This window comes from Dasypus novemcinctus, chromosome 13 (assembly GCF_030445035.2).
Source record: "Dasypus novemcinctus isolate mDasNov1 chromosome 13, mDasNov1.1.hap2, whole genome shotgun sequence".
Classification (NCBI taxonomy): domain Eukaryota; kingdom Metazoa; phylum Chordata; class Mammalia; order Cingulata; family Dasypodidae; genus Dasypus; species Dasypus novemcinctus.
In genome coordinates, this window is record NC_080685.1 from 81,772,872 (window position 1) to 81,800,525 (window position 27,654).

General features: G+C 33.6%; 1 protein-coding gene across 2 annotated transcripts in view; it reads right to left on the reverse strand.

Moving 5' to 3' along the window:
• Nucleotides 1-27,501, reverse strand: part of ZBTB41 (zinc finger and BTB domain containing 41) — a 48,579-nt gene extending 21,078 nt beyond the window's left edge. For both annotated transcript variants that reach the window (XR_009180186.2, XM_058274914.1), the window contains exons 1-9: nucleotides 27,286-27,501; nucleotides 25,422-26,661; nucleotides 18,838-19,045; nucleotides 18,086-18,155; nucleotides 16,162-16,309; nucleotides 12,224-12,353; nucleotides 8,509-8,604; nucleotides 7,052-7,158; nucleotides 4,850-4,955 (exon numbers count right to left, since the gene is read on the reverse strand). Coding sequence is in view for 1 of the 2 variants with exons in the window: in XM_058274914.1 (XP_058130897.1) it covers nucleotides 4,850-4,955; nucleotides 7,052-7,158; nucleotides 8,509-8,604; nucleotides 12,224-12,353; nucleotides 16,162-16,309; nucleotides 18,086-18,155; nucleotides 18,838-19,045; nucleotides 25,422-26,544 (1,988 nt within the window). In the remaining variant the exon portion in view is untranslated. The remainder of the gene's footprint in view (nucleotides 1-4,849; nucleotides 4,956-7,051; nucleotides 7,159-8,508; nucleotides 8,605-12,223; nucleotides 12,354-16,161; nucleotides 16,310-18,085; nucleotides 18,156-18,837; nucleotides 19,046-25,421; nucleotides 26,662-27,285) is intronic.
• Between the last annotated feature and the right edge of the window lie 153 nt (nucleotides 27,502-27,654).

The following is a 27,654-nucleotide window of genomic DNA, read 5'->3' on the forward strand; positions in this document are numbered from 1 at the left end:
ACCAGTAGCTGACCTGGGTGTGAAGGCATCTCTGATGGTACCTTTCATTTTTCAAACTTTATTTCTAATTCAAAAAAATAAAATAACAAACAAAAAGCAGCTTAATAAGTTATGGAGCATTACTCAAAAAAAGTTCTGTCTAGGCACTTTTAACTCATCTAATCCTAAAAACAAACTCAATTTTCAGAAAGAAACACAAATAAATGCAGATTGGTTAAATGACATAATTAAGGTTTCCTTGTTAATGAAGAAAATAGGAGAAAAAAATGCTTAATTATATTCATCTCATAAAATTAAACCCCCTACTCTTCCTTTTTTTACCTTTAGCATTACTATAGTATCTTCTTTACTTTTGCTTCAAAAATATTAAATATTGTTAACTATAGACTATAAGTTACATTAGTTATATTTTCCCATGCAGCCCCGTATTCTTAACACATTGCAGTAGAACATTCCTGTATTTATATTATTAACCACAATTCTCATCTACCACCAAAATCACTGTTACACATTCTATATATTATCCTCCAGCTGTCCTCCAACTAATAATAACTTCCCTAGACTACCTGTTTCAGCCAGTCACAATCACATCCATAAATCAACAGTGTTTGTTACAATGATCATAAAGTGCTACCAGCATCTCCATCCCTTACCACACATTTACAGTTGACTTCATTAAACATTCTACATTCTGATGGTGCCAAGATTTGGACATTTTATGGCCTTGGAACTATAAAGTTTTCCCATAAGAAAATTCCCATTATAAAAGCCAACCCATTTCTCATACTTTGCATTGGCAGTCCTTTGGCAAACTAATACATGCTTTATGGTACAATTCTGTGAGGAATTAAGTGGATGTATTAGTCAGCCAAAAAGGTACAGATACAAAATACCAGAAATCCATTGGCTTTTATAAAGGGCATTTATCTGGGGTAGAAGCTAACAGTTATCAGGCTTTAAAGCATAAGTTACTTCCCTCACCAAAGTCGGTTGCCACGTGTTGGGCAAGATGGCTACTGACATCTGCAAGGGTTTAGGCTGCCTGGGTTCCTCTCTTCCCAGGGCTTGTTTCTCTCCAGGCTCAGCTCCTCCGTTTGTTCCACAAGTCCAGCTGTACACTATGAGGCAGATGGCTCATCTCTCTTCCCAGGGCCTCTACTGTGTCCAGTTGAGTCTTCTCTCTGCTCCTCTGTGTGCTTACTACACGGGCTCCAGCATTAAAACTCCAGCATCGAAACTCCAACTAATGCCTCTGCTCTAGTTTTCTCTGTGAGTCCCATCCCCTCAGGATGTCCTAGTGATGTGGCCCAATTAAAGCCTTAATCATTATTTAATCAAGTAGAAATGAAACCTCTGAATCCAGTATAATCTAATATGCTCAGAGGAGCAAACCAGTTTACAACATAACCCAATATCTATTTTTGGAATTCATAAATAATGCCAAACTGCTACAGTGGGCAAGTAATTTGTTGAAAGAAGGGAGGTAGAGGTTGGGCTTGAGAATTCCTATTTCCTTCTTCCTTGCATCTGTGCTGGACTAGAACTGCTCTGACCAAAGAACACAGAAGCCATTCCAAGGCTTAGCTTTTAAGAGAACTGGCAGTTTCCACTTGTACCTGGAAACAAGAGCCACCGTATCAAAAAGCTGAAACCCTGCTGAAGAAGCCACTTGGACAGGTCCTGAGACTACACAGCATTGGAGACTGCCCAGAGGAGGCCAGCTATTCCCACCAAGATGCTAAGCATATGACTGAAGCTGTCCTGGACAATCCAAGAAGGATCAAATGTCAAACGAACACTATTTTGACAGACCCCAGCCAATGACACATGGAGCAGAATTGCCCAGCCAAACCCTTCCCAAATTCTGTATCCCAAAAATTGTGATATAGAATAGAATAGTTGTTTCATTCCACTAGATTGTGGGTAGTTTGATACACAGCAATATGTAACCAGAACATTAATCAATATTACCATTTCAAATGATTTGTATTCTTCTAACTTCAGTCCAGCCTCACTTCCCAATCTCTAGGCTTTCACTCATAACTTCTCTTATCTAATATCCTATTGAAAAGGTTCATATCCTATATCCATTTCATGTATCCATCACCCATATCCATGATTACTTTCACCAAGCACAAATTATTTGCTCATTTGTTAGTATAAGTATCTTTAATCATAAGTATTGATATCCTTCCAGCATATCTTTCTTGGATAACAGTGATTCTGGATACAATCCAGGGTAGCAGTACTGAAACATAATCATGTAACTGCACAATAACACTGCTACAAATTTATGGTCTTTAGCCTCATTTGGCCCTGAGAAACTGGTGAAGAGAGTAAGACATGAAGTTGCCAAACAGAATACTGAGGAACCCAACATTTAAAGGGTAGATAAAGGGTAGATAAAGGTACTTGCTTTATCCACCTTAAATCCAGCCTCCAAACATTAAGAGTACCCTACATAAAATCTACACCTAAATGTTACTCTCATGTATAAAAATCTTCAATTTTTTTTTATTACATGGGATAAAATCCAAGTTTTGTAGCTATGGCTCCATATTCGAGAACCACCATTAGCCAGCTCTTGCAACAAGTAGTCTAAAAGTTCAGATTCTGGTTCCACAATTGTCTAGGTCAGTAGATAGACCCCTGGAAGGGTACCCAAAACCCTTTTTTAAGGTTTACAAGAAAAAAAACTATCAAAAAAAATACTAAGACATCATTTACCTTTTTCACTGTGTTGATATTTACACTAATGATGCAAAAGCAACAATAGGTAAAACTGGTGGTACTTTAGCACTGAACAAGGCAGTGGTACCAAGGCATATGAATAGTAAAAACTAGTAAAAATTACTAATTTTGTTGAATATCAACCTCTCAGACTTGGACTTTCAATTTTCTGTGTGAGGAAATGGGAAGTAAACATGAAGCATTTCTAATGGATACCAAAGTATGATGGTTGTGTTAAGGAAAAGCATCTATAAGACTGTTAAGGAGTTGTGAGGTGAAGTAGCCACTTTCTTCATGAAATAACATAGTTACTTGAAAGAATGTATGAGTACACAGATGAGTATTTGGCAGATACTTCTCTCAAAAATTAAATGAAGTGAGCCTGTTACTTGAAGGAAAACAACTAACAATATTGTCAATGATAAAATTTGAGGTTTCAAGTGAGTATAAGAATTTTGCAAAACTTGAATTTGGCACTGTCACTTAGACAAGTTTCTAATATTCCTGTCTGAGATCGGAGGCAATATTAACAAATGTAATTTGTTGATACTGCATTGTGAAATGTGTCAACATTTGGAAAATCTGCCTATGTGAACCTACATTTTACAAATGACAAATGTACAATATTACAAAAGTATACAAGGGTAAAAGATCTGTACAAAATACAAGAGACCAATGGACTGAGTGTAACAGAGTATGAAAATGTTAACAATTTGGTTTCAGTTTCTACCTTGTAACTAACCTTTATGAAACTATACTTGTTTAGTTTTAACGTAGTGTTAACTAAAAATAGCCACAATTACCTAAAAAGGCTATTACAATACTCCTTTATTCAACTACATATCTGTGTGAGGCTAGATTTTCTTCATTTACTTCAAATAAAACAACCTGTCACTATAGTTGACAAACTATCACCTATTAATCTTCTAAAGAGATCTGCAAAAATGAAAAACAGTGACACTTAAATATTTTTTGTTTGGAAAGTAGTGATTTTTCAAAATTGCTATTTATGTTAGCATAAGATAGGTATATTGTTATTATTATATAAGTATATATTACGTGCATAATATATTTTACAGTATTTATACTATATGGGTATATCTTTATAAACAAATACATAAATTGTTGAAAGTTTTTCTCAGTTTTAAGTTCTAATATAGACAATACAGATAGATTTACTCTATATAAACAAAAGTTCCGGAGACTCAATTTTTAAGGGTATAAAGAGGTTGTGAGAAAAAACTACTTGAGAATCTCTGGATCAAGTGAGTCTGTAGTTCTAAGTCCATCTTCTGTCCCTTCATGTAATGTGTTGAAGTTCTAACTTCTCTTTCAGTACAGTATCATGCAATTACCAACAATTCTAGCATATAATGAATCCATGAATTCAATGAATATAATGAATACATTGATTTAATGAGTAAATCACTGACTAAATCAATACATGAAAAATATAAAAAATGAATACAAATAGTATTGTCTCTACTTTTCTTTACATTGGTCTTTTATTTACTGCATTTATACATACTATGTATATTTTGTGGATTGAATGTTCAGTTCCTTAGCACCATAGACCATGTCTACTACTTGTCAATCAACCTACTACAAGAACATGAATTCTTTGAACACTTAAACTGAACAACTAACCTCAGTTAAACCTGTATATCTAGACTGTATTAAAAACTTGTTCAAGGTAGCACATACCTCCTTCAAATAAAGTATCATTTTAAGTGCTCAGTGTGATTTGAAGGTTTAAAATTTGACTACAGACATTTCCTAATAATTGCTATCAAGTATAATATATATACTGTATGCTCAGTTCTCAAAGAACCACAGCCAACAAAAGATTAAGTGAAATCACCAAAGAATACTAAGATTTTATATTAGTAATTAACTTCAACATCTACCACCTGCTAGACTGAATCAATGGAAAATGAATAGGGAGAAAAAATGCTTGTTCAATTTCTTTAGGTCTATAGAGAAACAAAAGAAGTTAGAGAGAGAGCTGGTTAATATATCCCCAAATAATAAAATTAACTATGAGAAAAGTTACAACTTTCCTCTAACAAAGACTTACCCAATGCAGTAATTTTGGAAAAAAAAATGTTTTTTCACTTACTTTTGCCACACTTTCTCTCCAAGATGTACACTTTTATAATGAACTGTGAGATGATCTCTACGACCAAAACATTTTCCACATTCTTCACACTGATGAGCCTTTTCACCTTAAAACAAAGGCCCAAATATTTTTATTATAATATGATTTTCAGAGTTTTTTCCCCAGAAACAAATTACTGAATAATAAGATAACATGGTGGTAAATATACCAGGAAAGTAAAGCCACAATTTATTCTGGACTGTTTTCTTTATACTCCTAGGACAAATATCTTTCTTCAAAGAATCTATGCTTATTTTCATGGATGTGAATCCTTTCCCTACTTGGAGAAAGATTCAGTAATAACCTTTTGTTGTAGACTTCAAATCTTACCTTTCATGAAACAGAACAAGGTAAATGGAATATATATGTCTGGATATCAAATACCTCAGATGAACACACAGTAAATGGAGATAAGAATATCTTACTGTTTAAAAGAAGGACCTGAACATTTTCAGATCTTTGTATTTTACTTTTAACCAATTTTTCATCTGTGGGGATTTCTTACATTTGAAATGAGCCAAAATACAAATATAAAAGCAAATCCTATATAAGTCCAATTTTTATCCCTGTTCTTAAATTTAATTACAAAGTGTGGCCTCTAAAAACCACTGTCTAAACTTTAATATCAGTGTGCTCCTTCAATTAGGAATTTAGAATTCACCTATGAATGAAAATGCATAATTCCAGTGAAAAAAGTCATTAAGGTCTTTAACATCTCTTAAAAGTGGTTAAAACTGCAACCTGCCTCATTGGGATCATTTAAGAAAATAATATTTGTGGCATACTTTTAAATCATGTTTACAATAATAATGATAATCACCTGTTCTACTGTGCCCATTGAGATGGCTCTTTCCCATAATTGTGTTCCCATAGTTGGCTCTCTTAGCACTTCCTGAACATCAGTCTGAGAGGAAAATATGAAAGAAATCCCCAGAATATAAAAATCATAAACATAGTATAATGATCTGAAATTGATCAGGATTATTAAAGTACTCATTTCCAAATTTAGGGCTTCAAAATTAACTATAACATAAACTTTAACACTCAATTATAATCATTTCCTTTTAAACGCCTAAGTTTAACCAAATTCAATCAAAAGGAGAAATATTATCTTGGCTTCTCCCTTAAGGGTAGTGCCAATGGCAATTATTGCATATAATTCCATGTAATGATGCACAATATAAATTCTGAGAATTTTATTAAAATACAACTTTGTGACAGTTTGAGTTTGGTGAATTCCAAAATAGGATTATGTTCTTAACTCCCTGAGTACATCAGATTTGCTTAAGGGACCTTGATTAACTCACTTGATTAGATCACTGTAGGGCTTTTGATTTGACTACATCAGTGAGGTTGAGACACAAGGTAGATCTCCACTCTTCTTGCTGGGTCTTATGTAAACTGAGAACACATAGAGAGACATACAGAAAGCTCGGCCATTTTGACCAGGCCATATGAGAGAGAGGACTCCAGGATCACTGGCAGCTGCAGCTGAAGCATGAAGCCCCCATAAGCTGGGCTCATGGGGCAGCACAAAGCTGAAGGGATGAGCCATATGCCTGATCACCCACAGCTGGGCTCATGGAGAAGGCTGAGCAGCCAAGGCTCAGAGAGGAGACCAGAAAGCACAAGCCATATGCCTGTCTGTCCACAGCTGAGCTCCAAAAGACAGACTGGGGGAGAATGCAGGACCTCAGCAGAGATCAGCTGCCATCTTGCCTCACCAAGTAGCAGGATGTCAGATAACCAATAGCTGACATTGGTGAGACGGGTGAGAAAGCATCTCTGATGCTTGATTTGGACATTTTTGCAAACTTGGAACCGTAAGCATTTATCCCTAATAAATTTCCCAATATAAAAGCCAACCTATTTCTTATATTTTACATTGGCAGCCTTTGGCAAACTAAGACAAAATTTAAAAATATACTCTACAGTCTTTATAGTTATGGAGGGGTGAACAAATGATTAAAATTACAGTGAACAAAAACGTCTTAAAATTATGACCCTTTCAGGTTCTATTTGAAAAAGGTTTTTACAATCAGCATTACAGAAGGTAACCAACATGTAACGAATTATTAGCATTATAGCCAACATAAACATGATGTAATATTGCATGCTTTTAAAAAAGGATTTTAGAAAACAGCATTACAAAATAAAGCTTACCTGAATGTATTTTTTTGTGCTTTGTAAGGTGGTCATGACGAATAAATGTTTTTCCACATTCATCACACTCATATCTTTTATCATCATGATGTACTCGTAAGTGAAGTCTATAAGGGAAAAAAAAATTGAAGAGCACTGAAACTGGTCACGTGGAATGAAAAAGCTTGATAATTTCTAAATAGTGAAAACTGTGATGTCTACTCAACCACCCTCATCTATTATATGCTCCATTTCTATGACTTCAGAGTTCCCTTCACTCTTCCACCACCATAAACCAGGTATCTTACTCACCTCTTCCAAAAAAGCATTTCAACAATTGTACATGCTCACACCACTTCTTGATGATAGGATTCCTGACTTGTTATATTATTCTACTTCACTCAACCTACCAAATGTCTAAGCCTGTTATTTATTTGACCAGCCAAGACTCAGAGAAATGACTAAATCAGGAAGGAATTAGAGGCAGACAAATGATACAGCAAATAATTGAGGACCAATCTGTTCCTGAACTGAGCCACTTATAAACCAGTAGTTGAGAATTTTCCATATTTTATAAATACTCAACTTCATGAAAATAATATCCTATTACTTTCCTTGACATTAACCAAACAAAATCTGGCTCATTTTATAGTCACCCAAAGACAGATAATAGAAGGCTTAGATTATTACAATTAATTGCAACTTAAATTATTTTTCACTTCACAATCTCCTGTCTATATAAAGCCTAGTGAAATGAATAGATTTTCCATGAGTTGCCAGAATAGGTGTTTACGCTGCCATAACTAAAACCAGTAAACTGACTACACTAAGTCTAAAGGGGAAATATTCTGTCTACACTTAATGAAAGGGAGATATTAAATAAAAGTTTAAATATTAAAGCTTTAAGATTAAAACTTTTCAGACCATTAATAAAACAATTAAAATTGTGGTCACCTTTTACCGATTCAGAAAAAAATACACAACTTTTCAGAAACTGTAAATGCAGTCAAGGATTCAGCCATAATAATAATTAGATAAATTATAATGCACACGAGGCTTTCTAAAACTGAGAATCCCACTTTTCAATTTTTCCTTCTCTTCAAATCAAAATATTATTTGATAATAAAGAGTGAAGAAATACATTAAGTTTAAAACACCAGAGTTTTAATCAATTTTGATTCAAAGAAATTTAATATTTAAATAGTGACAGCCTTAAGAGTAAAGCATTCAATAAATTGGTGGTGAGAAAATATTTAATAGTATTTCATACCACAGAATGAAGACAATATTAGAAGTTGTAATATGAGGAAAAAAGTCTGTGCAGTAAGGTTTTTGTACAAATTTGCATATAATAAGTCCTATAAAATGTTTTAATTCAACATACTTAGCTAAAGCAATAATAAGAAAATATTAATAGAACTAAAATGGAAAGGTAATTTTATCTCATTTAATGTAGGGGAAAATATGGCTTGACTAACCTGTATGAGCTCCCATGACGAAAACTTTGCCCACAAATACTACAAAGATGAGGTTTTTCTCCACTATGAATTCTTAAATGTTCTTTCAAAGTAGTTCTGTGTTTAAAAATATATACATATAAAGATTTTTTTTAATACCAGTATATATATTAAACTCTTAATTCCAGAAAGCTTAGTAGAAAGGTGTTCAAACTAACAGGTATTATCACAATTCTCCATCTTCCCACTATAATATTTTTGTTCTTTATTGGACTATTCTCACCAATATACAAACATGCTTGTTATGTCTCTTCCCTTAAAAATTTTTTTTTAATTTAACTATGGTCGCCTTTGCCATTGATTTGCTCAGAGATTTAACTATATAACTGATGCAAGTTTTCAAGAAATATAAATAAGAGATGCTCAACCATCTCTGCTGAATTAGGTATAATTGGTATGAATTTTGGTGGAAAGGATTTAATAATATATAAGGAATCCAGTTTATCAGTACTATTCCTTCCAAATATGTGCTCAATACTTGCTGAAAGAATGTTCTATTGTAGAGAAATATTTTCCACAAGAAAAAAAAAAAAGAAACCCTTTATATAAAGAACACCATTATTGTTACTCCTAACTCCTCTGCCTCCACTGACCCTGAGTTTGGGCTATTGTGTAATCATTACTGCACCAAGCACATCATTAGCAATTCCTGTAGTTTAACTTTCAGTTTTCCCACATTTTTAAAGTGATGCATGAAGACAGACAAAGTTATTTTAGAGGGAAAGAAAGTGAGAAGCAAATGTAGCTGACATTTGCAGGAAATTTTTGGCTATCACTATTACTAGTTATTTATGTCACTTCCACAACTAGTGAGTTCAAAAACTCAATGTGAAATGAAGGTAGGCTTTGCCAGTAGATGGTGCTCTTCTACAAGGCCAAGCAATGCTTGGCATGTGCCAGCCTGAAGCTTTGTGGAACGTATCTATAAAAATATTCCCAGATCTCTACCTATTAAGGCATTAATAGCAAAAACATAGAAGGTTTTCTTTTCAGTTTTTTAAACAATTTTTGCAGAAAGATATTTAAGGGGAAAATGCATTTACAATGCATACATTAACTTTACAATTTATCAGTCTGTAATTACAGATTTTCACATAAACAGACTGATTTCCTATTCTGCCATCATATCCAGCTATCCATTTTAAGGAAGTGACATTCTACGTTTTCTTAATGTTGAAACTTTTATATACTGAAGAATGCATAAAATGTGTATGTACTACTTAAAGAACAATATGAAACACTCATATCGGATTAAAATATAGAATATTCTATGGCTTAGAATGCCTCTGATCTCTCTGATCTTTCTGATCTCATCCTCTTTTTCTCCCTTTTTCCCTCTCAGAAGTAACCATTTGTATTAAGCATTCTCTTGTTTCTTTTTGTTTGTTTTGCTACCTATATCTGTATCACTAAACAACATATTGCAAGCTTTTGAAAAGCTGAGTAGCAAGCACAAGCTAACAATATTAGTTAAAAGGCCCAGAAAATAATATGAATTCTGGATCAGAATCTAGCTGCAGCTTCTCTAAAAATCAAAAGGAGCTATTTCTAGCATGGGGAAAGTAATGATTAAATACTAGAAAACAAAAGGTTTTAAAAAAAATAAAATAAGGCAAAATAAAGAGAGAGAGAAAAAAAAAAAAGATTTACCAGTCAGAACATCTGCCAGAGCTATAGCAGATTAGATATTGGAAGTCCAGTAAAAATAGGGTCAAAGTAAGTGGGCTGCTTCATGTCTTTTGCTTCTAAGCTTATCATAGCCTGCCTGTAAAACCTCATGGATAGGTCAAAAAAGAACATGTCTATGAAATTAAATGAGTGTACTCAGTTAAATAAAGCAGCAGGGCTTAAAAAATAGGAGCCTTATTGGCACACAGAGGCAGAGTACAGATAAGAATCTGGGCCAGGGTTACTCTACCATTCTGTCCCCTAGTTAAAAGAGGAAACATACCAGCAGGACTTTTAGCAATGACAACACTCATCCATCTTTGATGACTACTACTACTAGGATGGACTAATTGCTCATTATATATGCTGCATATCTGACATCTTAGGAGCTCCATTCTCCATTCTCCTGGAAATTCTGTCTCTCTCCTGTGTTAAAACCATTTCCTGTAATCCTTGTCTTCCTCTTCAGATTTTTGAAGATATGACAGTATTGTCTCACTTCTAGTATTGCTACTGCAAAAGCAGTCCTAGTAATTCTAACTAGTGATTCAGTGCATGTGACTTTTTCCCCTACTAGAAACAAACAGAAGCTTCTTTGTCCAGTTTTCTGAAATATCACAATGATGTATCTTAATGAGTTTATTTTCATCTAATGCCCCAAGCAGTCGATGGGTCATTTCTATCAGATAACTCAGGTCCTTCAGCTCTGGGAAATTTTCTTGAATTATTTCAGTGATGATTTCTTCATCTCCAATTTCTCTGTTCTTTCTTTCTGGAGCCCCTATTATTTAGACTTCTTCTTATCTGGTCCTTTAACACTCTAATTTTTATTTTACATTTCTGTGTCTTATTGCTCTACTTTTTGGAAGATTCCTTCAACTTTGTTCAACTCTTCCATTGAGGTCTGAACTTCAGACATCATGCTTTGAATGTCTGAGAACTCTGATGTTATTTAATCCTTTAATATAGCATTCTGTTCTTGTTTAATGGATTTCAAATGAGGATATTAATAGTTGTTTACTTCTCTTTAGAAGTTTTCTTCTGCCTTCATAATCCATTTCCTTCAAGTTGTTTTTTGTTGTTTTTTTGTTGTTGGAATCTCTCTTCCATGTTAAAGATTTTTCCTCCTATAGCTTATAATCTTTGACTATCTGCTCACAATTCAGTGCAATTGGCTAAAAAGAGCATGGGAAGGTTAAAGAGCATGGATGAGTATTAATGATTCTTTTGTTTCACTGTAGGTGACCTGGGTGTACCATTTGTTAGGGAATAAATTAGTCCTTAGGTTTCTTACATTTTCAAGGAATAATCTACTAATCTGCTGTCTGGGAGGTAAAGTCTAAAAGCCAAGAAGTTAGCAGGGTTAATGGCTGGGACTCACTATTTTCAGCATTCAGAATACATTCAATTGCATACCAATGGCTTACTTCAGTCCAGCAGTCCTCTGTTTTCACCTCTCCAAAATAAAATGATCCAGCTTTCTGTCAGGTTGGAGAAAGGGCAGGTGCCTAGCAGCAATAGCCTCTGTGGGTGGTGGAAGGGAATCCAAAGATCTAACTTCTAAAACAGCTTTTCCTCTAGTGCTCCTTGTTCTGCTCCTCCTTCATTCCCAGTTTCAAATGTATCCAATGCTGCCTTTTGTGGATTCTGTGAAGTGGCTTCTCATATTTCTTAAATGCCACTTTGAGATTTATTTTTCTTAGACCTGCTAAGTTAGTTATCACTCACTGATCCATCCCATCTGCTTTCTAGCTGCCAAACTTGCATTTTCCTTGAAGCTTTTCTGTTCTTCATTCCTTAGCTTACTGTCTTTAAAATAAACACTAAAACTCTTTAATGTATTTTTAGTGGGGTTTCAGAAAGAAAATTAAATAAATGTTAAATTTACCATCTAAACCTGCAAATCTTGACTTTATATCACCTTTACTATATTTTACATAAATCATAACGAATTATTGTCTACATCAACGATACCAGGATTTGTCTTGGTGTGCAGATAATTCCTCACCTTTCTCGTACTGATTTTCCACAGATAAAGCAAGTCCATTTTCTCTTTCCACCATGGGTACATTCTATATGGCGTTTCAAATTGCCAGTATCATTAAACTGGCGACCACATATGTCACATGGAAAAGGGCCTAAGAGAGAAAAGAAGTGTGAATTTGAAGTGTAAAGAGTAGGTATTAAACTAAATTTAATAGGTGTGCTATAAATTCATGTCTACTACTATTAGTGCATGTATCATGGCACACAGTAACTATTTATTTAGTTTTCTCTTCTAGATTTTTATTACTAGAAGGCAGCTCAAAATCATCTCTATATCCCTAGAGTTGAGTACAGGGCCTGGCATCTTACCAACATGTAACAAATGCCGAATAAAAGAAATAAGTTAATAAACGGAAATGGTCAACTCCCAGTTTGAAACCAGACTGGAGCAAAGTAGAATGTACTACATACTAAGTTTCTGGAAAAAGGAGTAAATGAGAAACTTTGGAAGAATTTGGAAGACTAAAGACTAAATACAGGACTTAAAAAGAGTTCATGGTTTGAAAATATATTGCTGTCCCTAATAACCACAAATTTTTAGTGATGTCAGTAGATTGAAATTTCTGTGGCACACTTCTTTAATCTTACAAAATTAAACTCAGGCTTCACACAGTGATATGGACATTAGCTGGATTACAAATTTCACAATAATTTTTACCAAAAAGTAAATGAAGAAAATAGTTCTACTGAATGGCAAATTAAAAGAAAAAAAAAATGGAGAATGTGTGCAAAAGAAGTACAGTAGATACAGTTCCAGGAAACTGCATATTTAGAAGATATTGAGAATTTGGAAGATTAAACTAAAGAAGAAATTGAAATGAAAAATCAATCATAATAGCATAATGTAAAGAAAATGGAACTTACATACCAGAATACAGAAACACATCTATAATCAAACTTGTTCAGTAGCCACAGCAGTTTTGGGAAGTTTCAACATGGTTTTGTACATTAGAAATGAGAGATGTGGTAGGCTGAATTATATATTTCCAAACAATGTATGTTCTTAATCTGCATTCCTATACTAGGAACTCATTGTAAATAGGATCTTTTGAAGACGTTATTTATAGTTAAGGTATTGCCCAATGAATGAGGGTGGGGCTTAATCTAGATTAGTTAAATCCTTTATAAGCAGAAGAAATTCAGTAACAGTAAGAAAGAAAAATGAGCATTCTTTTCCATATCCAGTTGTTTATAAGGATCCTTCAAAGACCTATACTAGACATCCAGTTTTACATGCAGCTAAAACTCTTCGAACTTTTATTTAGGCAGCTAAATTGGGAACTTAAACTAAAGCAAATCTTCATAGCAACTCTCTAGATATGATAGGATTGTAATATTTGACTCTTTAAAGTCAAATTCTATAACTCATTACACTTATAAAGTATCAAAATTTCTTCTCACTTATCTAAAGTATATAGCGATTTAAGGGAAAAGAAAGATAGAGGTCAGATGCAAAGGAAGCTAAATAAGTAAGTATATAATACTTAAAGTGGTATAATATTTGGTTTGTTATCTTAATAACAAATGAAAATGCAAAGCTACTCTTCTATGTCATGAGCTATATTCCTCTAAGATTTTGGAAATATTAATAATTACAATACTAGAAATTACAACATATTCACAGAAAGAGATTGTAAACTATGTCTGGCACTTTGCACTTGATATACATTACCTCATTTAATCCTCTTTCACATATGAGGAAATGAGCTCTAGGTGACTGTTGCAGCTCCCTAAGATTAGGCTCAATAATTCTTGGACAGCAAACCTACCTATGAAGTGGTCTACTTCCACTTCTATACCATGCTATATGTATTAAACTTTTTCTTCTGAATATAAACTAGTAAATGTCAACTTTTATTACCTAATCATTTATAAAATATTTGTGTGAGCATAGCATTAGAATGCAATGATTGATTCAGTGGTTTGATTTCCGACAGGGCAATAATTTAATTTGGTAAAAATATATCCCCAGATCCTAACACAGAGCTGATCATATAGATACGCAGTTGCTGAATAAATATTTGCTAGGTTGAATGTTGAATGTACTTCTCTTGGGTATTTTCTTCAATCAACTTCAGTTAGCAGATTAGCTGGCTAATCCTTTCTACCCAGCATTTCTGGAATATCTCCTTACTGATCTACTGGAATATGTTAGAAAAATAAATAATCCTTTAAATTACTCTAAGTAAAACAATTAAAAAATAATAAAAATTGAAGTCTTAAATATCTTCTAGTTCAATCATTTTTTCAGAAATGACCTCTTTTGCAACTCTAAAAGCTGAACAGTTCAGCATCTGATTACATACTTTCATTGATGGGAAAGTAACTACGGCAAAAAGTTTCTTTCTACATTGAAACTAAACTTACACCTTAGAATATCCACTCATTTGGCTTAGAATGTGTACTTACTTACTAAGTGATGCATTTCATAGAATATAAAAGAAATAAAATCAGGAACAGAAAAAGAAGGTAGAAGCAAATATGTTAGCTATAAAAATTATTCTGTTTTGCAAAGATGTTTCTACAAGGTGAGACAAAAAAAGAAACCTATAATTTTCATTTCAAAAAGGAAGAAACACACTACTTCCCCAATAAAAAAACGGTTTTTCCTGGAACTAAAATCTAAAGGAAATTTCTCACATGCAAATACAATCATGAATATATATAAGACTAGTTTTGGTAACTATAAAAACTGTTTTCATATGATGACTTCTCAGAAATGCTGAGATGGAATACTATAAAAGAAGTTAGTAAAGGAAATTCGGAGTGGATTACACTAAAAAAAATAAATTATCTTCCCGCAAGCACTAGCTTTATATATTAGAATCACAAAGACCAAGTATTCTTGGTTGCACAATAGGGTCTTAAAAGTATTTGAAGATAGCTGCTCTACTTTCCTTTTGCAGATAAAGCATATCAAGGTCCTTCAAAAGTTTTTTTCACATGACTTGATTTTCAAACCTTATATCATTTGTAATTACTTGCTTCTAAATATATCTTTGTCAATATCCATCTTAAAAGTAGTATACAGAAATGAACACAACATTCAATTTAGAATCATACTATTACCTCACTAATTCTGAACAATACACTTTTATTAATATAGTCTTAAACTACATTAGTTTGTGTAACTCATCACATTATTGGTTCATATTGTGTTAAGTCCATGTATAAAATGAGGAGTTTGGATTCTATACCATTTTACAGTTCAGCAAGCTCCAATGACTAAAAGTAAGATAATTCCCAAAGGTTTATAAATTCATTTCTCATTACACTTTAACTTTGCTTTGACCTACTGTACAGCAATAGATATTTTTGCATTTTTACTTTTTGCTATAATATGAACTACCTGCCAGCTTTAAGTCATCTACAAGTTTCATAGACATGAAGTATAAATTGTTTTTTGAAGTCATCAATAAAAACATTGAATAAGACAGGGAAGAAACTTGTTCCTGGTAAAACATAATCCATTATTGGAATCAACTGTCATAAATTTACCTAACTGTGTTATCATCTAGCCCATAAGTCTCTACCTTGACCACAAGCATAAGGGAAAGAATTCATCAAATACCATATTGCATTCCAATAAACTAAGTTTATTTTATCCCCGAAAAATAAAATTATTTTTCCCCAAAAAAATGCTTCATCCCAAGCATTCAGAAACCTATGCACCAATCAACTATGAATAAATGCTAAATTTATGCCTACTGACAAATCCACCACCAAAACAAACATATCATATTTACTTACCTCTAGCAACTGTAGCAAACCCAGTACTCCTCCCAATTTATATAGCTTCCCTCTACTACACCAATACTCAAAGTTCTTCAAGGTGCTCATTTACCATGATATGCTTATCAACAATTATTACAACTGTTTTTAGTAAAATAACTTCCTTACCCAGATGGAATTTTTCTTGATGCTTTAACCGTGCAAACCGTGATTTAAAATGTTCTTCACAATAGGTACACTTAAAAGGTTTATCTTGAGAATGTAGAATCATATGTTCCTCCAAGTGTGGTCTTCGAGTAAAGGATTTCTTACAAATCTAAATAAAAATATACATAAAATCGAAGAGATTCTGAATTAAAATTAAAATACAAATTTCAAGAGGAAAAAAACACATAAATTTAAGTAAAGAAAAATTTCTCCCAACAGAAAACTTATCAAAAATCTAACCAAGATTATACATTAAGATGAATTTTCAGTAATGACACAAGTGTTATTTACTAATTGTGCAGAAAAAAAGCTCTGGAAGAATTACAGTAAGACATTATTTTAAATTAATACTAAAAGTGACTACATTTCAACTCCATTACTACAGAGTAATTTTACTACCTTAATTCTATTGTGTGTTTCATGGATTAGAAATCCTATTTTAAATCACTTTTATGTCATGAATAAAGTTTTATCATTGTTGCCATTTATTTGATTAGAAATATGAGTAAGAAACCACAGAAAATGATTTCAAAATTTATCTCCTGAAGGGGTCAAAAAGAAGAGGCACAACTTTTTAAAGAAACTGGCAGACATAAGATGGTTAAAATGAGGAAGTCTTTATTAAAATTGAATAATAATAATAATAAAGCATGTACTATTACCAGGCACAATGTTAAGTAATTCATGGATTATTTTACTTAATTCTCACAAAGATCCTAGGAGGTAGATATAATTATCATCACCATCATTTTACAGTTGAGGATGATGAAGTTTATTAAGGTTCAATATCTGATCCTAGAGGAAGAACTTATCTTATTCAGATTCAAATAATTATTAATTACTTCAATTCCTATAAACGGAAATGACAGAAATGGTGAAAATTTTGCTGTATATATAAATTGTATTGTGGAAATAAAGAAGACAAAAGTGGCAGCAGAGGACTCCTTTAAACAGTATTCACTTAAATACTGAAAAAGCACTTCATGGGTATAGTAGAATAAAGATGTCCGCAAATTCTTTGCTGTTTCTTCCTTTGAGAAGTGGAGTCTAATTCCCCTCTCCTTTAATCTGTGCAGGCTACAGTGACTTGTTCGGCCAATAGAATGCAGTGGGAATGATACTCTTGGACTCTGAGGCTAGGGTATAAAAATCCTTGCAGTTTCTACCCCAGCTCTTCAGAACACATTCACTCTTGGAATCTAGCTGCCATTCTAGAAGGATGCCCAAGTAGGCCCACAAAGAAACCAATATGTGGAGAAGAATGGAAACATATCCCCACCCCCATACCCCAAAAGTCCTTGCTGAGTTCCTAGCCCTCAGCCAACACTGAGTTGCCATACACTTTGGAAACAGATCCTCCAAATCCAATCATCCACCAGCTAAAAACCAATGAATGATTTCAACTGACACCATGTTGAACAGAAGAATAACAAGCAACACCCTGCCCCAAATTTAGATTCCTTACCCACAAAATGGTATGATACAATAACATGGTTGTTTAAAGACACTAATTTTGAGGTAATTTGATACGTAGCAACAGATACCCAGGTTAAAAGAGGGGAAATTCTAACATGTTATATACTCTGTGAAACAGTATTATTACAGACTACAGACACAACTCTAATACATGGTATAGTGATTGCAATAAATTAAATTAGGATTTCCATTTCTCAGGTCTATCACCTAAAAACTAACCTATCCCAGGTTTCATTTACCAAAAAAAAAAAAAAAAAAAATTAAGATAATTTTGTGTAAAAGAAAGAATCTAAAAGTGAGATAAGATATTAGGCAATATTTCTTTAAAACCCAATTAACTTATTTTCTGAAAAGGCAGCATTACATTTATTTTGATTTTCTAATACAAAGAAAAATTAAAACCTCTTACATCACATTTCCAACTTTCACTCTTTGTCTTCTTAATTGAAATAAATTCTTGTGCGTTTTCTGGATGAAATCTATCAAAGAAAAGGAAAACGATTATGAGGAAAAGGTTATATTAAGTCAATATTTCATAGGCATCTGTTGACAAGTGATTATAAGAATCAGGCACTGATTCCTCTCTAAAAGAGACAGGTACATATGAGTATTTTTTAAATATAGGTATAATTATCATTTTAATACAATTATTTGTGTACCTACATTTATTCAGGAATAGTCACAGGAAAGTCTAATATTTTAAATACATTCAAGAATCTAGCTATTTACACATAATATAGAAGGTAATTCACTTAGTATTTTTTTCATCCATATCTCAGCAAATGTAATTTTTTAGAGTTAAATATATAATACTATATATTCTTCCTCTCATAAACTTTTATACCTTAAGGACAAAGTTGAGCAAGCATGAAGAATCAATTTCCTAGAATTCTAAAATCATACATTTCTGAAAACATACTTGTCAAAACCAAAGAAAGAAAACAGGCTAACCAAAATGCTAAATCTTACTTCTATATTATGAATTATAGTTCTTATTTCAATTATGAACAAACACTTGCTGCTCTTCTCTTCATTAATCTGTAATCTCTGCAAAATGTTAAGTAATGAAAATACTGGAGAAAAGCACTACATAGATATTTTTAGCTTACTACACACTAGAAAGCACAATGAAGTATTTTATGGAAGCAAGATAATACTTGCCTCTTAACATGCTTGGCTAAAGTCTTCTTGCTTGCATGAAGTTTATTACAATAAGGGCACTTGTGCTCCTTCTTATGAAATTCTGTTTCATTACTGTGCTTCTTTCTGTGAACAGTTAGGTTAGACTTTGTTGAATAGCGCTGGTGACAAATATCACACTCAAAGGGCTTCTCACCTGTGTGTACACGGGTGTGGCTCTCATATTTCCCTAGAAAAATTGAGAAATGAGAATTAAATTCAGTATACTGGCTACTAGGGATTGAAATTTAACAATGGAACAAACTCTGATTACTGGCAAATTTAATACACATACTTATATTCACAACTAGATAAAAATTACCTAAATTTCTACTTCTAATAAGCCTCAAAGATTTATTGCTTTCAGCTTACTGCTCAAAGTATGCCCTTTGCTTCAAAGTTGAGTCATTTAAAAAAAAATTCATTTTTACACATTTTAAAAATCATGAGGTTAGAGAAATTTGCTGAAAATTCTGTTTGCAAGTTCTCTGCAATAAAACTTTAAAAAGTATTTTTAATTGAAAATTAATATTCAGGAAAAGATCTAATCATCAATATTTATTGTTCTCATATTTTACATTTACTGTGTATATCCATGAATTGAAAGGAATTTCCATATTTAAAATCTTTTTAAAAAAAGTATCATAAAAAAGGACAAAATTATTTATTTATACATTTTATAATACATTGTATTTTTATTTTTTCCTGCAGAAAATAAACTGGAAATTGAAAATATTGAACAAAATTTATTTTACAAAATACCTCATTACCACTGATTCATATAAGACCTGATCAAGTTATATAAGATATTAGGAGAACAAGAAAATGACATACATTTCACTTCATGCTTAATACTAAACTGCTATATCAAGCACAGAGAGGATTAGAGAAAGTAGAGAAAGGAAAAGAACAGGTATAACAGAAAGACATCAAGAGTCATACCTAATATAGAAATTGCACTATAATTTGAGTATACATCTCAGTTCTCCACAGATTTTACAGGTATAACAAATAGAAGGAATCAAGACATTTTAACAAAGATTTTTTAAAGAGAAAAGTCACAATAAAAGATGAAATAAAAAGATGTATTTTGCCTTAGTTTTTATTTACTTTCCTACTGAGAATCAAATCTTTTACATCTTTATTTAGAATATAAATCTTCACATTCCAGAGAAAGGACAATATCATGGATAAGGGCATGGATCTGGATCCAGATACCTGCATATGAATCCCAGCCATTTAAATAGCAGGCTATGTGACCCTGAGCAAGTCACCTTCTATTCCTCAAAAATTCCTCATCTAAAAAATTGGAATAGTATGACTGCCGTAAGAATAAACAAATATACATAAAGCACAGACCACCCTGCCTGACAAATTACAAGCTATCAATTAACTATTATTACCACATAATCTAAGTTATGAATATGCACATCTAGTAACTTAAGGTAGAAATTTCAATGAAAGATACTTTCCTACATAAAAGCCAACTAAGAAAATCTTCCAAAATGAAGAAAAATTTTCAATTAAAAGTTTAGTTTTACTTCATCCTGCAAGATAAATGTATAAATTATTCTTCAGACCAATATATAATATGAAAATATAGCACTTCAGTCATGCACTTCAAAAACGTGATAAATTCTGTTTATATCATGGACATTAGAAACAGCCCAAAATATTCTAAGGCCACTGAGGAAGAAAATAATAAATTATTTTTCTACTTAATAAAATAAAATTCATCAATTCCTCAGATATATCTGTATTTGACTGAATTTAATAATCAAGTAGTATGTACATATATGAGGTAAAGATTCCTTAGAAGTTGATTACATTGCACTTATCACATAAAGAAAATTGAGTAAAGAAAATCAAGGTATTTTTCCTAAAGTAGGGAGAAGGATGTCTACCACAGACAAAGAGAAACAAAAAAAAAATTTTTTTTAATCCATTAGGTATTCAGGTATAACCACATAAATAATGGGCCATGTGTTTTTTTTACATACATAAAGTCAGAAAACTCAGTGTCTGGTCACCTGCTAAGACAGCTGTGTGACCTTAATTAAGCTAATGATATCCTTGCAGTAACTGAGTTAATAACATTCATGGGGTTGTTTTGAAAAATGAGTTAATATGTATACAACACTTAAACACATGAGAACATAGCACAGAAAAATATTATTATTATTATTATTATTATATGAATTACTACTCAGTATGGTTGTGTAGATATAACTCAAATATAAATATAGGATTTATAAACATCAATTAGAAGAGATCAAGATGGAATTTCAGATCCCAGAGAACAATGGACGAACGCTGCTTTTTTCCCATGCTACTGCAAAAATGGATTAGTATCTGTCCCCTCTTTGCCACGCTGGGGCAGACCACTTAAACATGCATATAAAGGTCCCACCATATCACTTCCCCTGCTATGTTAAAGTCCTGGGACTTTATTGGGAGTGTGTCCCAAGGGGAAATCTCTAGTAAATTTTCACAGAGACATTACAAATAATAAGTAGGTTTTTATAAAACAAGAGTGCAGATACATTACGGTTTAGATCAGTGTTTTACAAACTAAAGGTCATTAGTGTTCATGAAATCAATTGCTCAAGTTGTGATCAGCATTGAAAAAAGGCGAAGAGTAGAAAATAGGGTGTATTCACATGTTTCATGAGATGTTTTGCTTTATGTGTGCACACATATACGTGGCTACATATATTGTATAATATTTTATTTCTGACTTTGAATCATCTCAAAAAAGTATGAAAAACACTGATTTGGATTACCTTCAAGCAAGTAATAATCAGACCATTACTGCTATCACATAATTTCTTTGGGAAAATGTTTTATAAATTGAATTTATTCTTTCCCTATTATTGTAACCTGGCAATGTTAAGGTTTCTTAAAATTTGTTAAAAATCATTTAGATATTGATGAGGTTCCAAAGCCAAAATCCAAACCTTATAAGTATGTACCAAAGTTTTAATTGGAAAATATAGAGGTCGTTATGCTTAACTTATTCCCCCTTATGGGCCATGCAAAATTATCAGATTTTGTCTGTAGGTTCTGCAAAAAGAAACATCATCAAATTAGTTCAATGTATAGGTAATGTGGCTGAACCTTAAATTATACCTTGACTTTATTCACATGGCATACCCAAGATACTTCTAAAATATCTAGCCTTAACATAAAGAATTGTGTCACTATTATAAACTCTTCTCAAATATGAACCAAGTGGAATCTCTACCAGGATGGTCACATTTAAAAAATAAAATCTTTAAAACACTCTCTACCTCCAGAAGAAATTAAGAATTTATCCAAATGTTTTAATTCTCTATAGGAACAATAAAAATGATAAATTCCATAAGAATCTTTACACAAATTATCTTTCTCATGACATCTGTCATCTTCCCCCTATTTTTGCCTTTTACCCAGTAGGTTTTTTGGTATTAAGAGGGAAAGATAAAAGGACTCTTACTTGTATAAAAATAGGTTGAGAAGAGAACAGCTGATAGCCTAGGAAAAAATATAACTAACTGGATCAGGAGTCTCACTGCCAGGCAATTATTAAATACATCAGAAAGGATAAAAGATCCAAAATAACGGAATCAAATTAGCAAAATACATATTACATAGCTTACAGTTCTAGCAGGTCTTAGGGCTTATTAATTATCTCTAATAAACCAACTCTAAAGCAGCCAAGTAAGAAGCTTAGAAGGAAGCTTATTTGCCCTTTCACAAATCCAAAGTCAAGTCAGATATCAAACCTTTCAACTTAGTTGAATACCACAAGTCCTTAATGAAAACTTATTATTTGAAACAAACCTGGGGTATTACAAAGGACACTGATCAAGACTAAGATATATAACTTTAGGTGTATTTAGATGGACATCCTATGAAAGGAATGTGAGTGATATAAGGATGACCGGAAGGTATTTCCTGTATAATTTATTGAAAAGCAAATAGGAGTTCTGATAAAGAACATTTAAAGTACATAGGTCTTTTCCTTCTACATATTCTTTTCATTCTACCCATAACCAGTGCACTTAGCCTAAATTCTACTTAATTCTCTTAAATCCATCTAGATCTCAATGCCATTCATTTTCATTATCCCTCTAGTTCTTTGCTACATCTTCCATCTTGCCTCTCTGGCTCTTCTCTCATTCCTTTCCAATTTCCTTCTCCACAAGGAAGTCAGCATGATCTTTCTAATCCTCTATCAGTTCTCATTTCCTTTGTCAAATTTTTTCAAGTTTCAATTACCTACTGGACAAAATATTAACGACTCTTTACAGCATACTAGTCACTCAAAATACGACCTCTACTTATCTGCCAATTCTTATTTCTTGGAATTTTTATCATGTCTCCTTTCCCATATTGAAAGCACCCACCCACTTCCAATTTCCAGAACACAACTTTCTTCAATGCATTTGCATGTGTTGGTCCTTCTGCCTTCTAAATATCTTTTTATTCTCTAAGTTTCATTTCAAATACTACCTGCTTTGTGAAACCTTCTCCTGATTCCCTTAGTCCTCCGAATTTATTGATAAGATTATCGTTATTGTAATATTGTGTCATTAAATATGAAGATTCTTGAGAATAGGTAACATGTCATTTCATATTTGGTTAACAGTGTTTGACAGATTAGAGACAATAAATTCTATTATATTACATTAGCAATTAGTAATAAATTACGCTAGCATATATTTCATATCTACACACACACACATGTGTAATGTAATGGAGATGAGAAAGTACTGGAGAAAAGTAAGCAGCCCCATTTAGGCAAAACAAGAGGGGTGGTGGATAAAAGAAGGGTAAAATGTAAAATACACTCAGAAAGGTAGGCTAGAAATAAGCCTACAGTGTGACCTACTGATTTTCACCATATCTGGGCCGACCACAGTAAAAAAGCCACAAAACTCCTTCCTCTTAGTATATCAGAACTTTAATAGAAAGCAGTATTTTCCCAAATTGTGTGCACAGAACTCTAATTTCTTGGGACATTAAAATAAGCTAGGTTAAGCAAAATTAACAAGTTTCTTTACGAGAGAACTTGGCAAAATTAATATAGATTGTGAAACAGTCCATGTATTTTTCCCAATCTTAAACACAGAACTCATTTCTCATAAAGCATTTCACAGGTGTGTTCAACAGGACAGTTTGAGATCCAAGTGCTGAAGTCTACAATGCCGTTTGTGAACTGACCCCTACTTACTCACTTTCAAATTAATTTTGATCAAATTAAGGCAGAGTACAGAACACATGTGCTTAGAATCTATAGAAAAGAATGTTCTCAGGTACCTCAACCCCTAAAAGTTGTCTCCTCTGTATCCCTCATACTATTTGTTTATTGCTCCGCAACAGAACTTAAAGCAGTCTGACTTTAACAGGTTACTTCTATATGTATGCCATTTGAATTTATTGAGTTACTAGAGAAAAGTTATTTTATTCATGTTTGTACAGAGCCCCAAACACAGTAAAAAAAAGGTACTAAATAATTATTAAATTGGATTGATAACCACTTTGATTCAGGGAGAAAAATATTCAAAAGCAAAAAAAAGGTTACCACTGTTACACCACAGCATACACAGGAGTATAGTTTGACAGCAAATGATTACCAATACCCTTATAAGACCAATTTCCAATAACATAATTAACTGCAAGACACCTGGGAATGTAGTAAACTCCATAAGTAACTTTATAAGGTCAAACTGCACTTATAGGTTCCTTTTATGTGTTACCTATATGAGGCAGAAAATACTTCACAATTTCATAACTTGAATTTACTTGGAAATAACTTACTTATTGCAATTAAAGTGTTCACAGAACAGTTCATGTAAGATACCTCTGAAAATCACTTTACTAAGAAATATTAGACATCTTGAAATTAAATATTTAGACATATTTTTAACTTAAGGTTAAGGACCACATTCCCCACATTCAGTTTTCTAAGTGGATAAAAGTCAATTGATTCATTATTATAATAACCAAAAAGCACTATTAATTAGGACACTTCCTAAATTCTCTACCTATAGTAGTAATAATTTACACTCAGTATATAGTTTTATTGTTCACTATATATTAGTGAAACATCCCAATTCTAAAAGTACTAGGCGATGGCTATATTTAAGCCTCACATAGTACCACACTCATGGAGAGGAAACAGTACACCGATTATTAAATTACAAATATAATTTAATTCAATTTTCTCTAATGACACAAAAATAACACTATCTCTGAAATTAAATTAGCATGTAAATAAAAGCATATACACATAATCACTGATACTCTGAAGACTTTCATACCAAATACATCTGTCACCTGCCCTAGGGACATGACAGAAAACAGTAAAATTTGTTTAGGATACTATACATACTAAAATTAATTCCTGAATCACAACACAGTTAAGTAACAGGATAAAATACGTACTGAAAACCAAAGTATACTCCTTAGTTAGGCATTCTTTTAAAATTTATTTTCTCAAAGTTTAAATTATTTTAACTATCGCCTTTAAAATATCCATGAAAAATAGGTTATGAGAGACAGAAAACAACCTCTTTTCTTACCTATTCGGTCAAATGTTTTATCACATTTAGGACATTGCAATATTTTTTTGTTACTGTTCTGAATGACTACTGGAGTTAATCTCTCATGAGTATTTCCTACAGAATCACCAGCCTCAGGTTCCTCTTCTCCATCATTATGATCTTTTTCACTTTGTTCTTCAATGTCAGAATATTCATCTGACATTTCTTCCTCTAGCTCATCTTCTTCTGCATTATATTCACTTCCAGGGTCCTCTGAATCATTTCTATCTGACTTTTCCTTATCAAAATTTGTTTGATTCAAATTACCTGACCCATCAACACTTTCTTGTTCATCATCACTAGTATCATCAAACTTAATAGGGCATTTCCGATTCCTTTTTGATCTTCTTGTGGAAAAACTTCTCTCCAGCATTTTTAACCCATGTTTTTTCCCTAATAAAAGTGATCTATGGGTTTTAGTCAAATGGTTCTCTAAGGATTTTTTATAACAAAAATGTCTACTACAGAATTTGCACTGATGATTATTTGATAGTCTCCCAGTTAATTCATTTAATGTTTCTTCTGGTGATGACTTTTCAGTTATCTCAGACTGAAAAGTGGCAACATTTTCGTTATTTAGCAGCTTAACTGCATCTATAATGTCCAGAAATTTTGCAGCCTCTAAAACAAGAGGTATTTCATATTTGTATACAAAAAATTCCGACGTGTATAGAAATTCAAGCAAATGCTGAAAAACCGAATGCGTTACGTGATCCAGGGTGACAACATCAGTGCTTGGATTTTTACTCAAACAAGCATGAAAATAGCTACTGCCAACAGCAACCACCACTTTATGTGCACTAAATTCTTTTCCTTCTACTATGATAAGTAAATCACAGAAAGATGGTTGTTTCTGTCTATCATCATTTAAATACTTCAGTAAATTCTTATTATACTGCAAAGAACTCAAAAGCTTCCTCTGATCTGGAGAAGGAGGAAGTTCCTGATAACAGTGAAGGGTTTCAGGAGTTGGTCTTTCTGTAGAATGAGTACAGGTTACTTGGTTACTCTCCACTGCACCATTTCCTTCTGAAGAATCTTTATGATAGCCTAGATGGATCTTCTCGTCAAGACCTGAAGTCACCTTTCTCCTTTTCTTCATTGCAGTATGACAATTTCTGAACAAGAGACTTCATAAGTGTCTTAAAGGATTTGTAAAGGAAAACTAGATTGTCTTGGATAACAGCTTCCGGAGGGGCGTGTCCAAGGGTTTCATGGTCTGCAAAACAGTAAGAACCACATAAAATAACTCCAAGGCAATGAAATCCTGTATCTTTCAAAGGTATTCATCAACTAATTCTTTCTAAATTATAACAAATTATGATAAAGTCACAGGAAATCTCAGATCTTAGGGAGGAGAATAAGGAGGGCCGGGATAGGAAAGACGGGCAACAAAAGAATAATTTGAAAGGAAGGCAGAGCACACCTTCCAGGCCTGGGTCACGAACAGAGTGGATATAATCCGGCAGAAAAGGGAAGGATCCCATCAAGAGCGTAGATGGTGCAGGCAGAGGGGGGCCGCAGTCGCGGTTTAGGGGCGCTAAGATGATAACAATAAGGCCATCGAAGTCACAAAATATGAGTCTCTCTATTCACACGCTTTTTCCAGGGTGGGCAAGACACAGGTCTTCACGGACAGACAGAGTCCCTCTGCCAAAACAGCTAGGCGGGAGACGGCCCCAAGAAGGGCGCACAGCAGTAGTGGGGTCAACCCGAGGGACGACGAAAGGAAGCAGAAGTGCCTTCCCACAGGCTGCCCGGGAGAAGAATGTGCTCGCCACAGGCGAACCCGCTACCCTTCCCGCCCCAGTTTCCCTGGGCAAACGCCCCACAAATCCATTACCGGGAACCCAGGGCTCCCCCGCTGGCTTCCAGCCGCAGAGCTCCACTCCCGGCGCGCTGGCTCCAGCGCCTACCCACTTCCGGGTTCAGCCCCCACCTCACCCCCCTCCCCTCCACTCCTCCCCCTCCTAGCGCCTCGCCGCCTCCGCAACTACTGAACACGTCAACCGGGCGCGCAGCCTCCAAGCAGGCCGAAGAAAGCAGCGCGCGGCCCTCCGCTGGTCACTGCGCATGTGCGCGCTCCCAACTTCACGCATGCTTCATAGGCTTTCCTTGCTACCCTGTGGACCGTGGGGGCACGAGAAATCCATTACTCCGGGTTTTCGCTTTTTCCCGGTAGCACGGGAAGTTGTGCTTGGAGTGGGAAGAG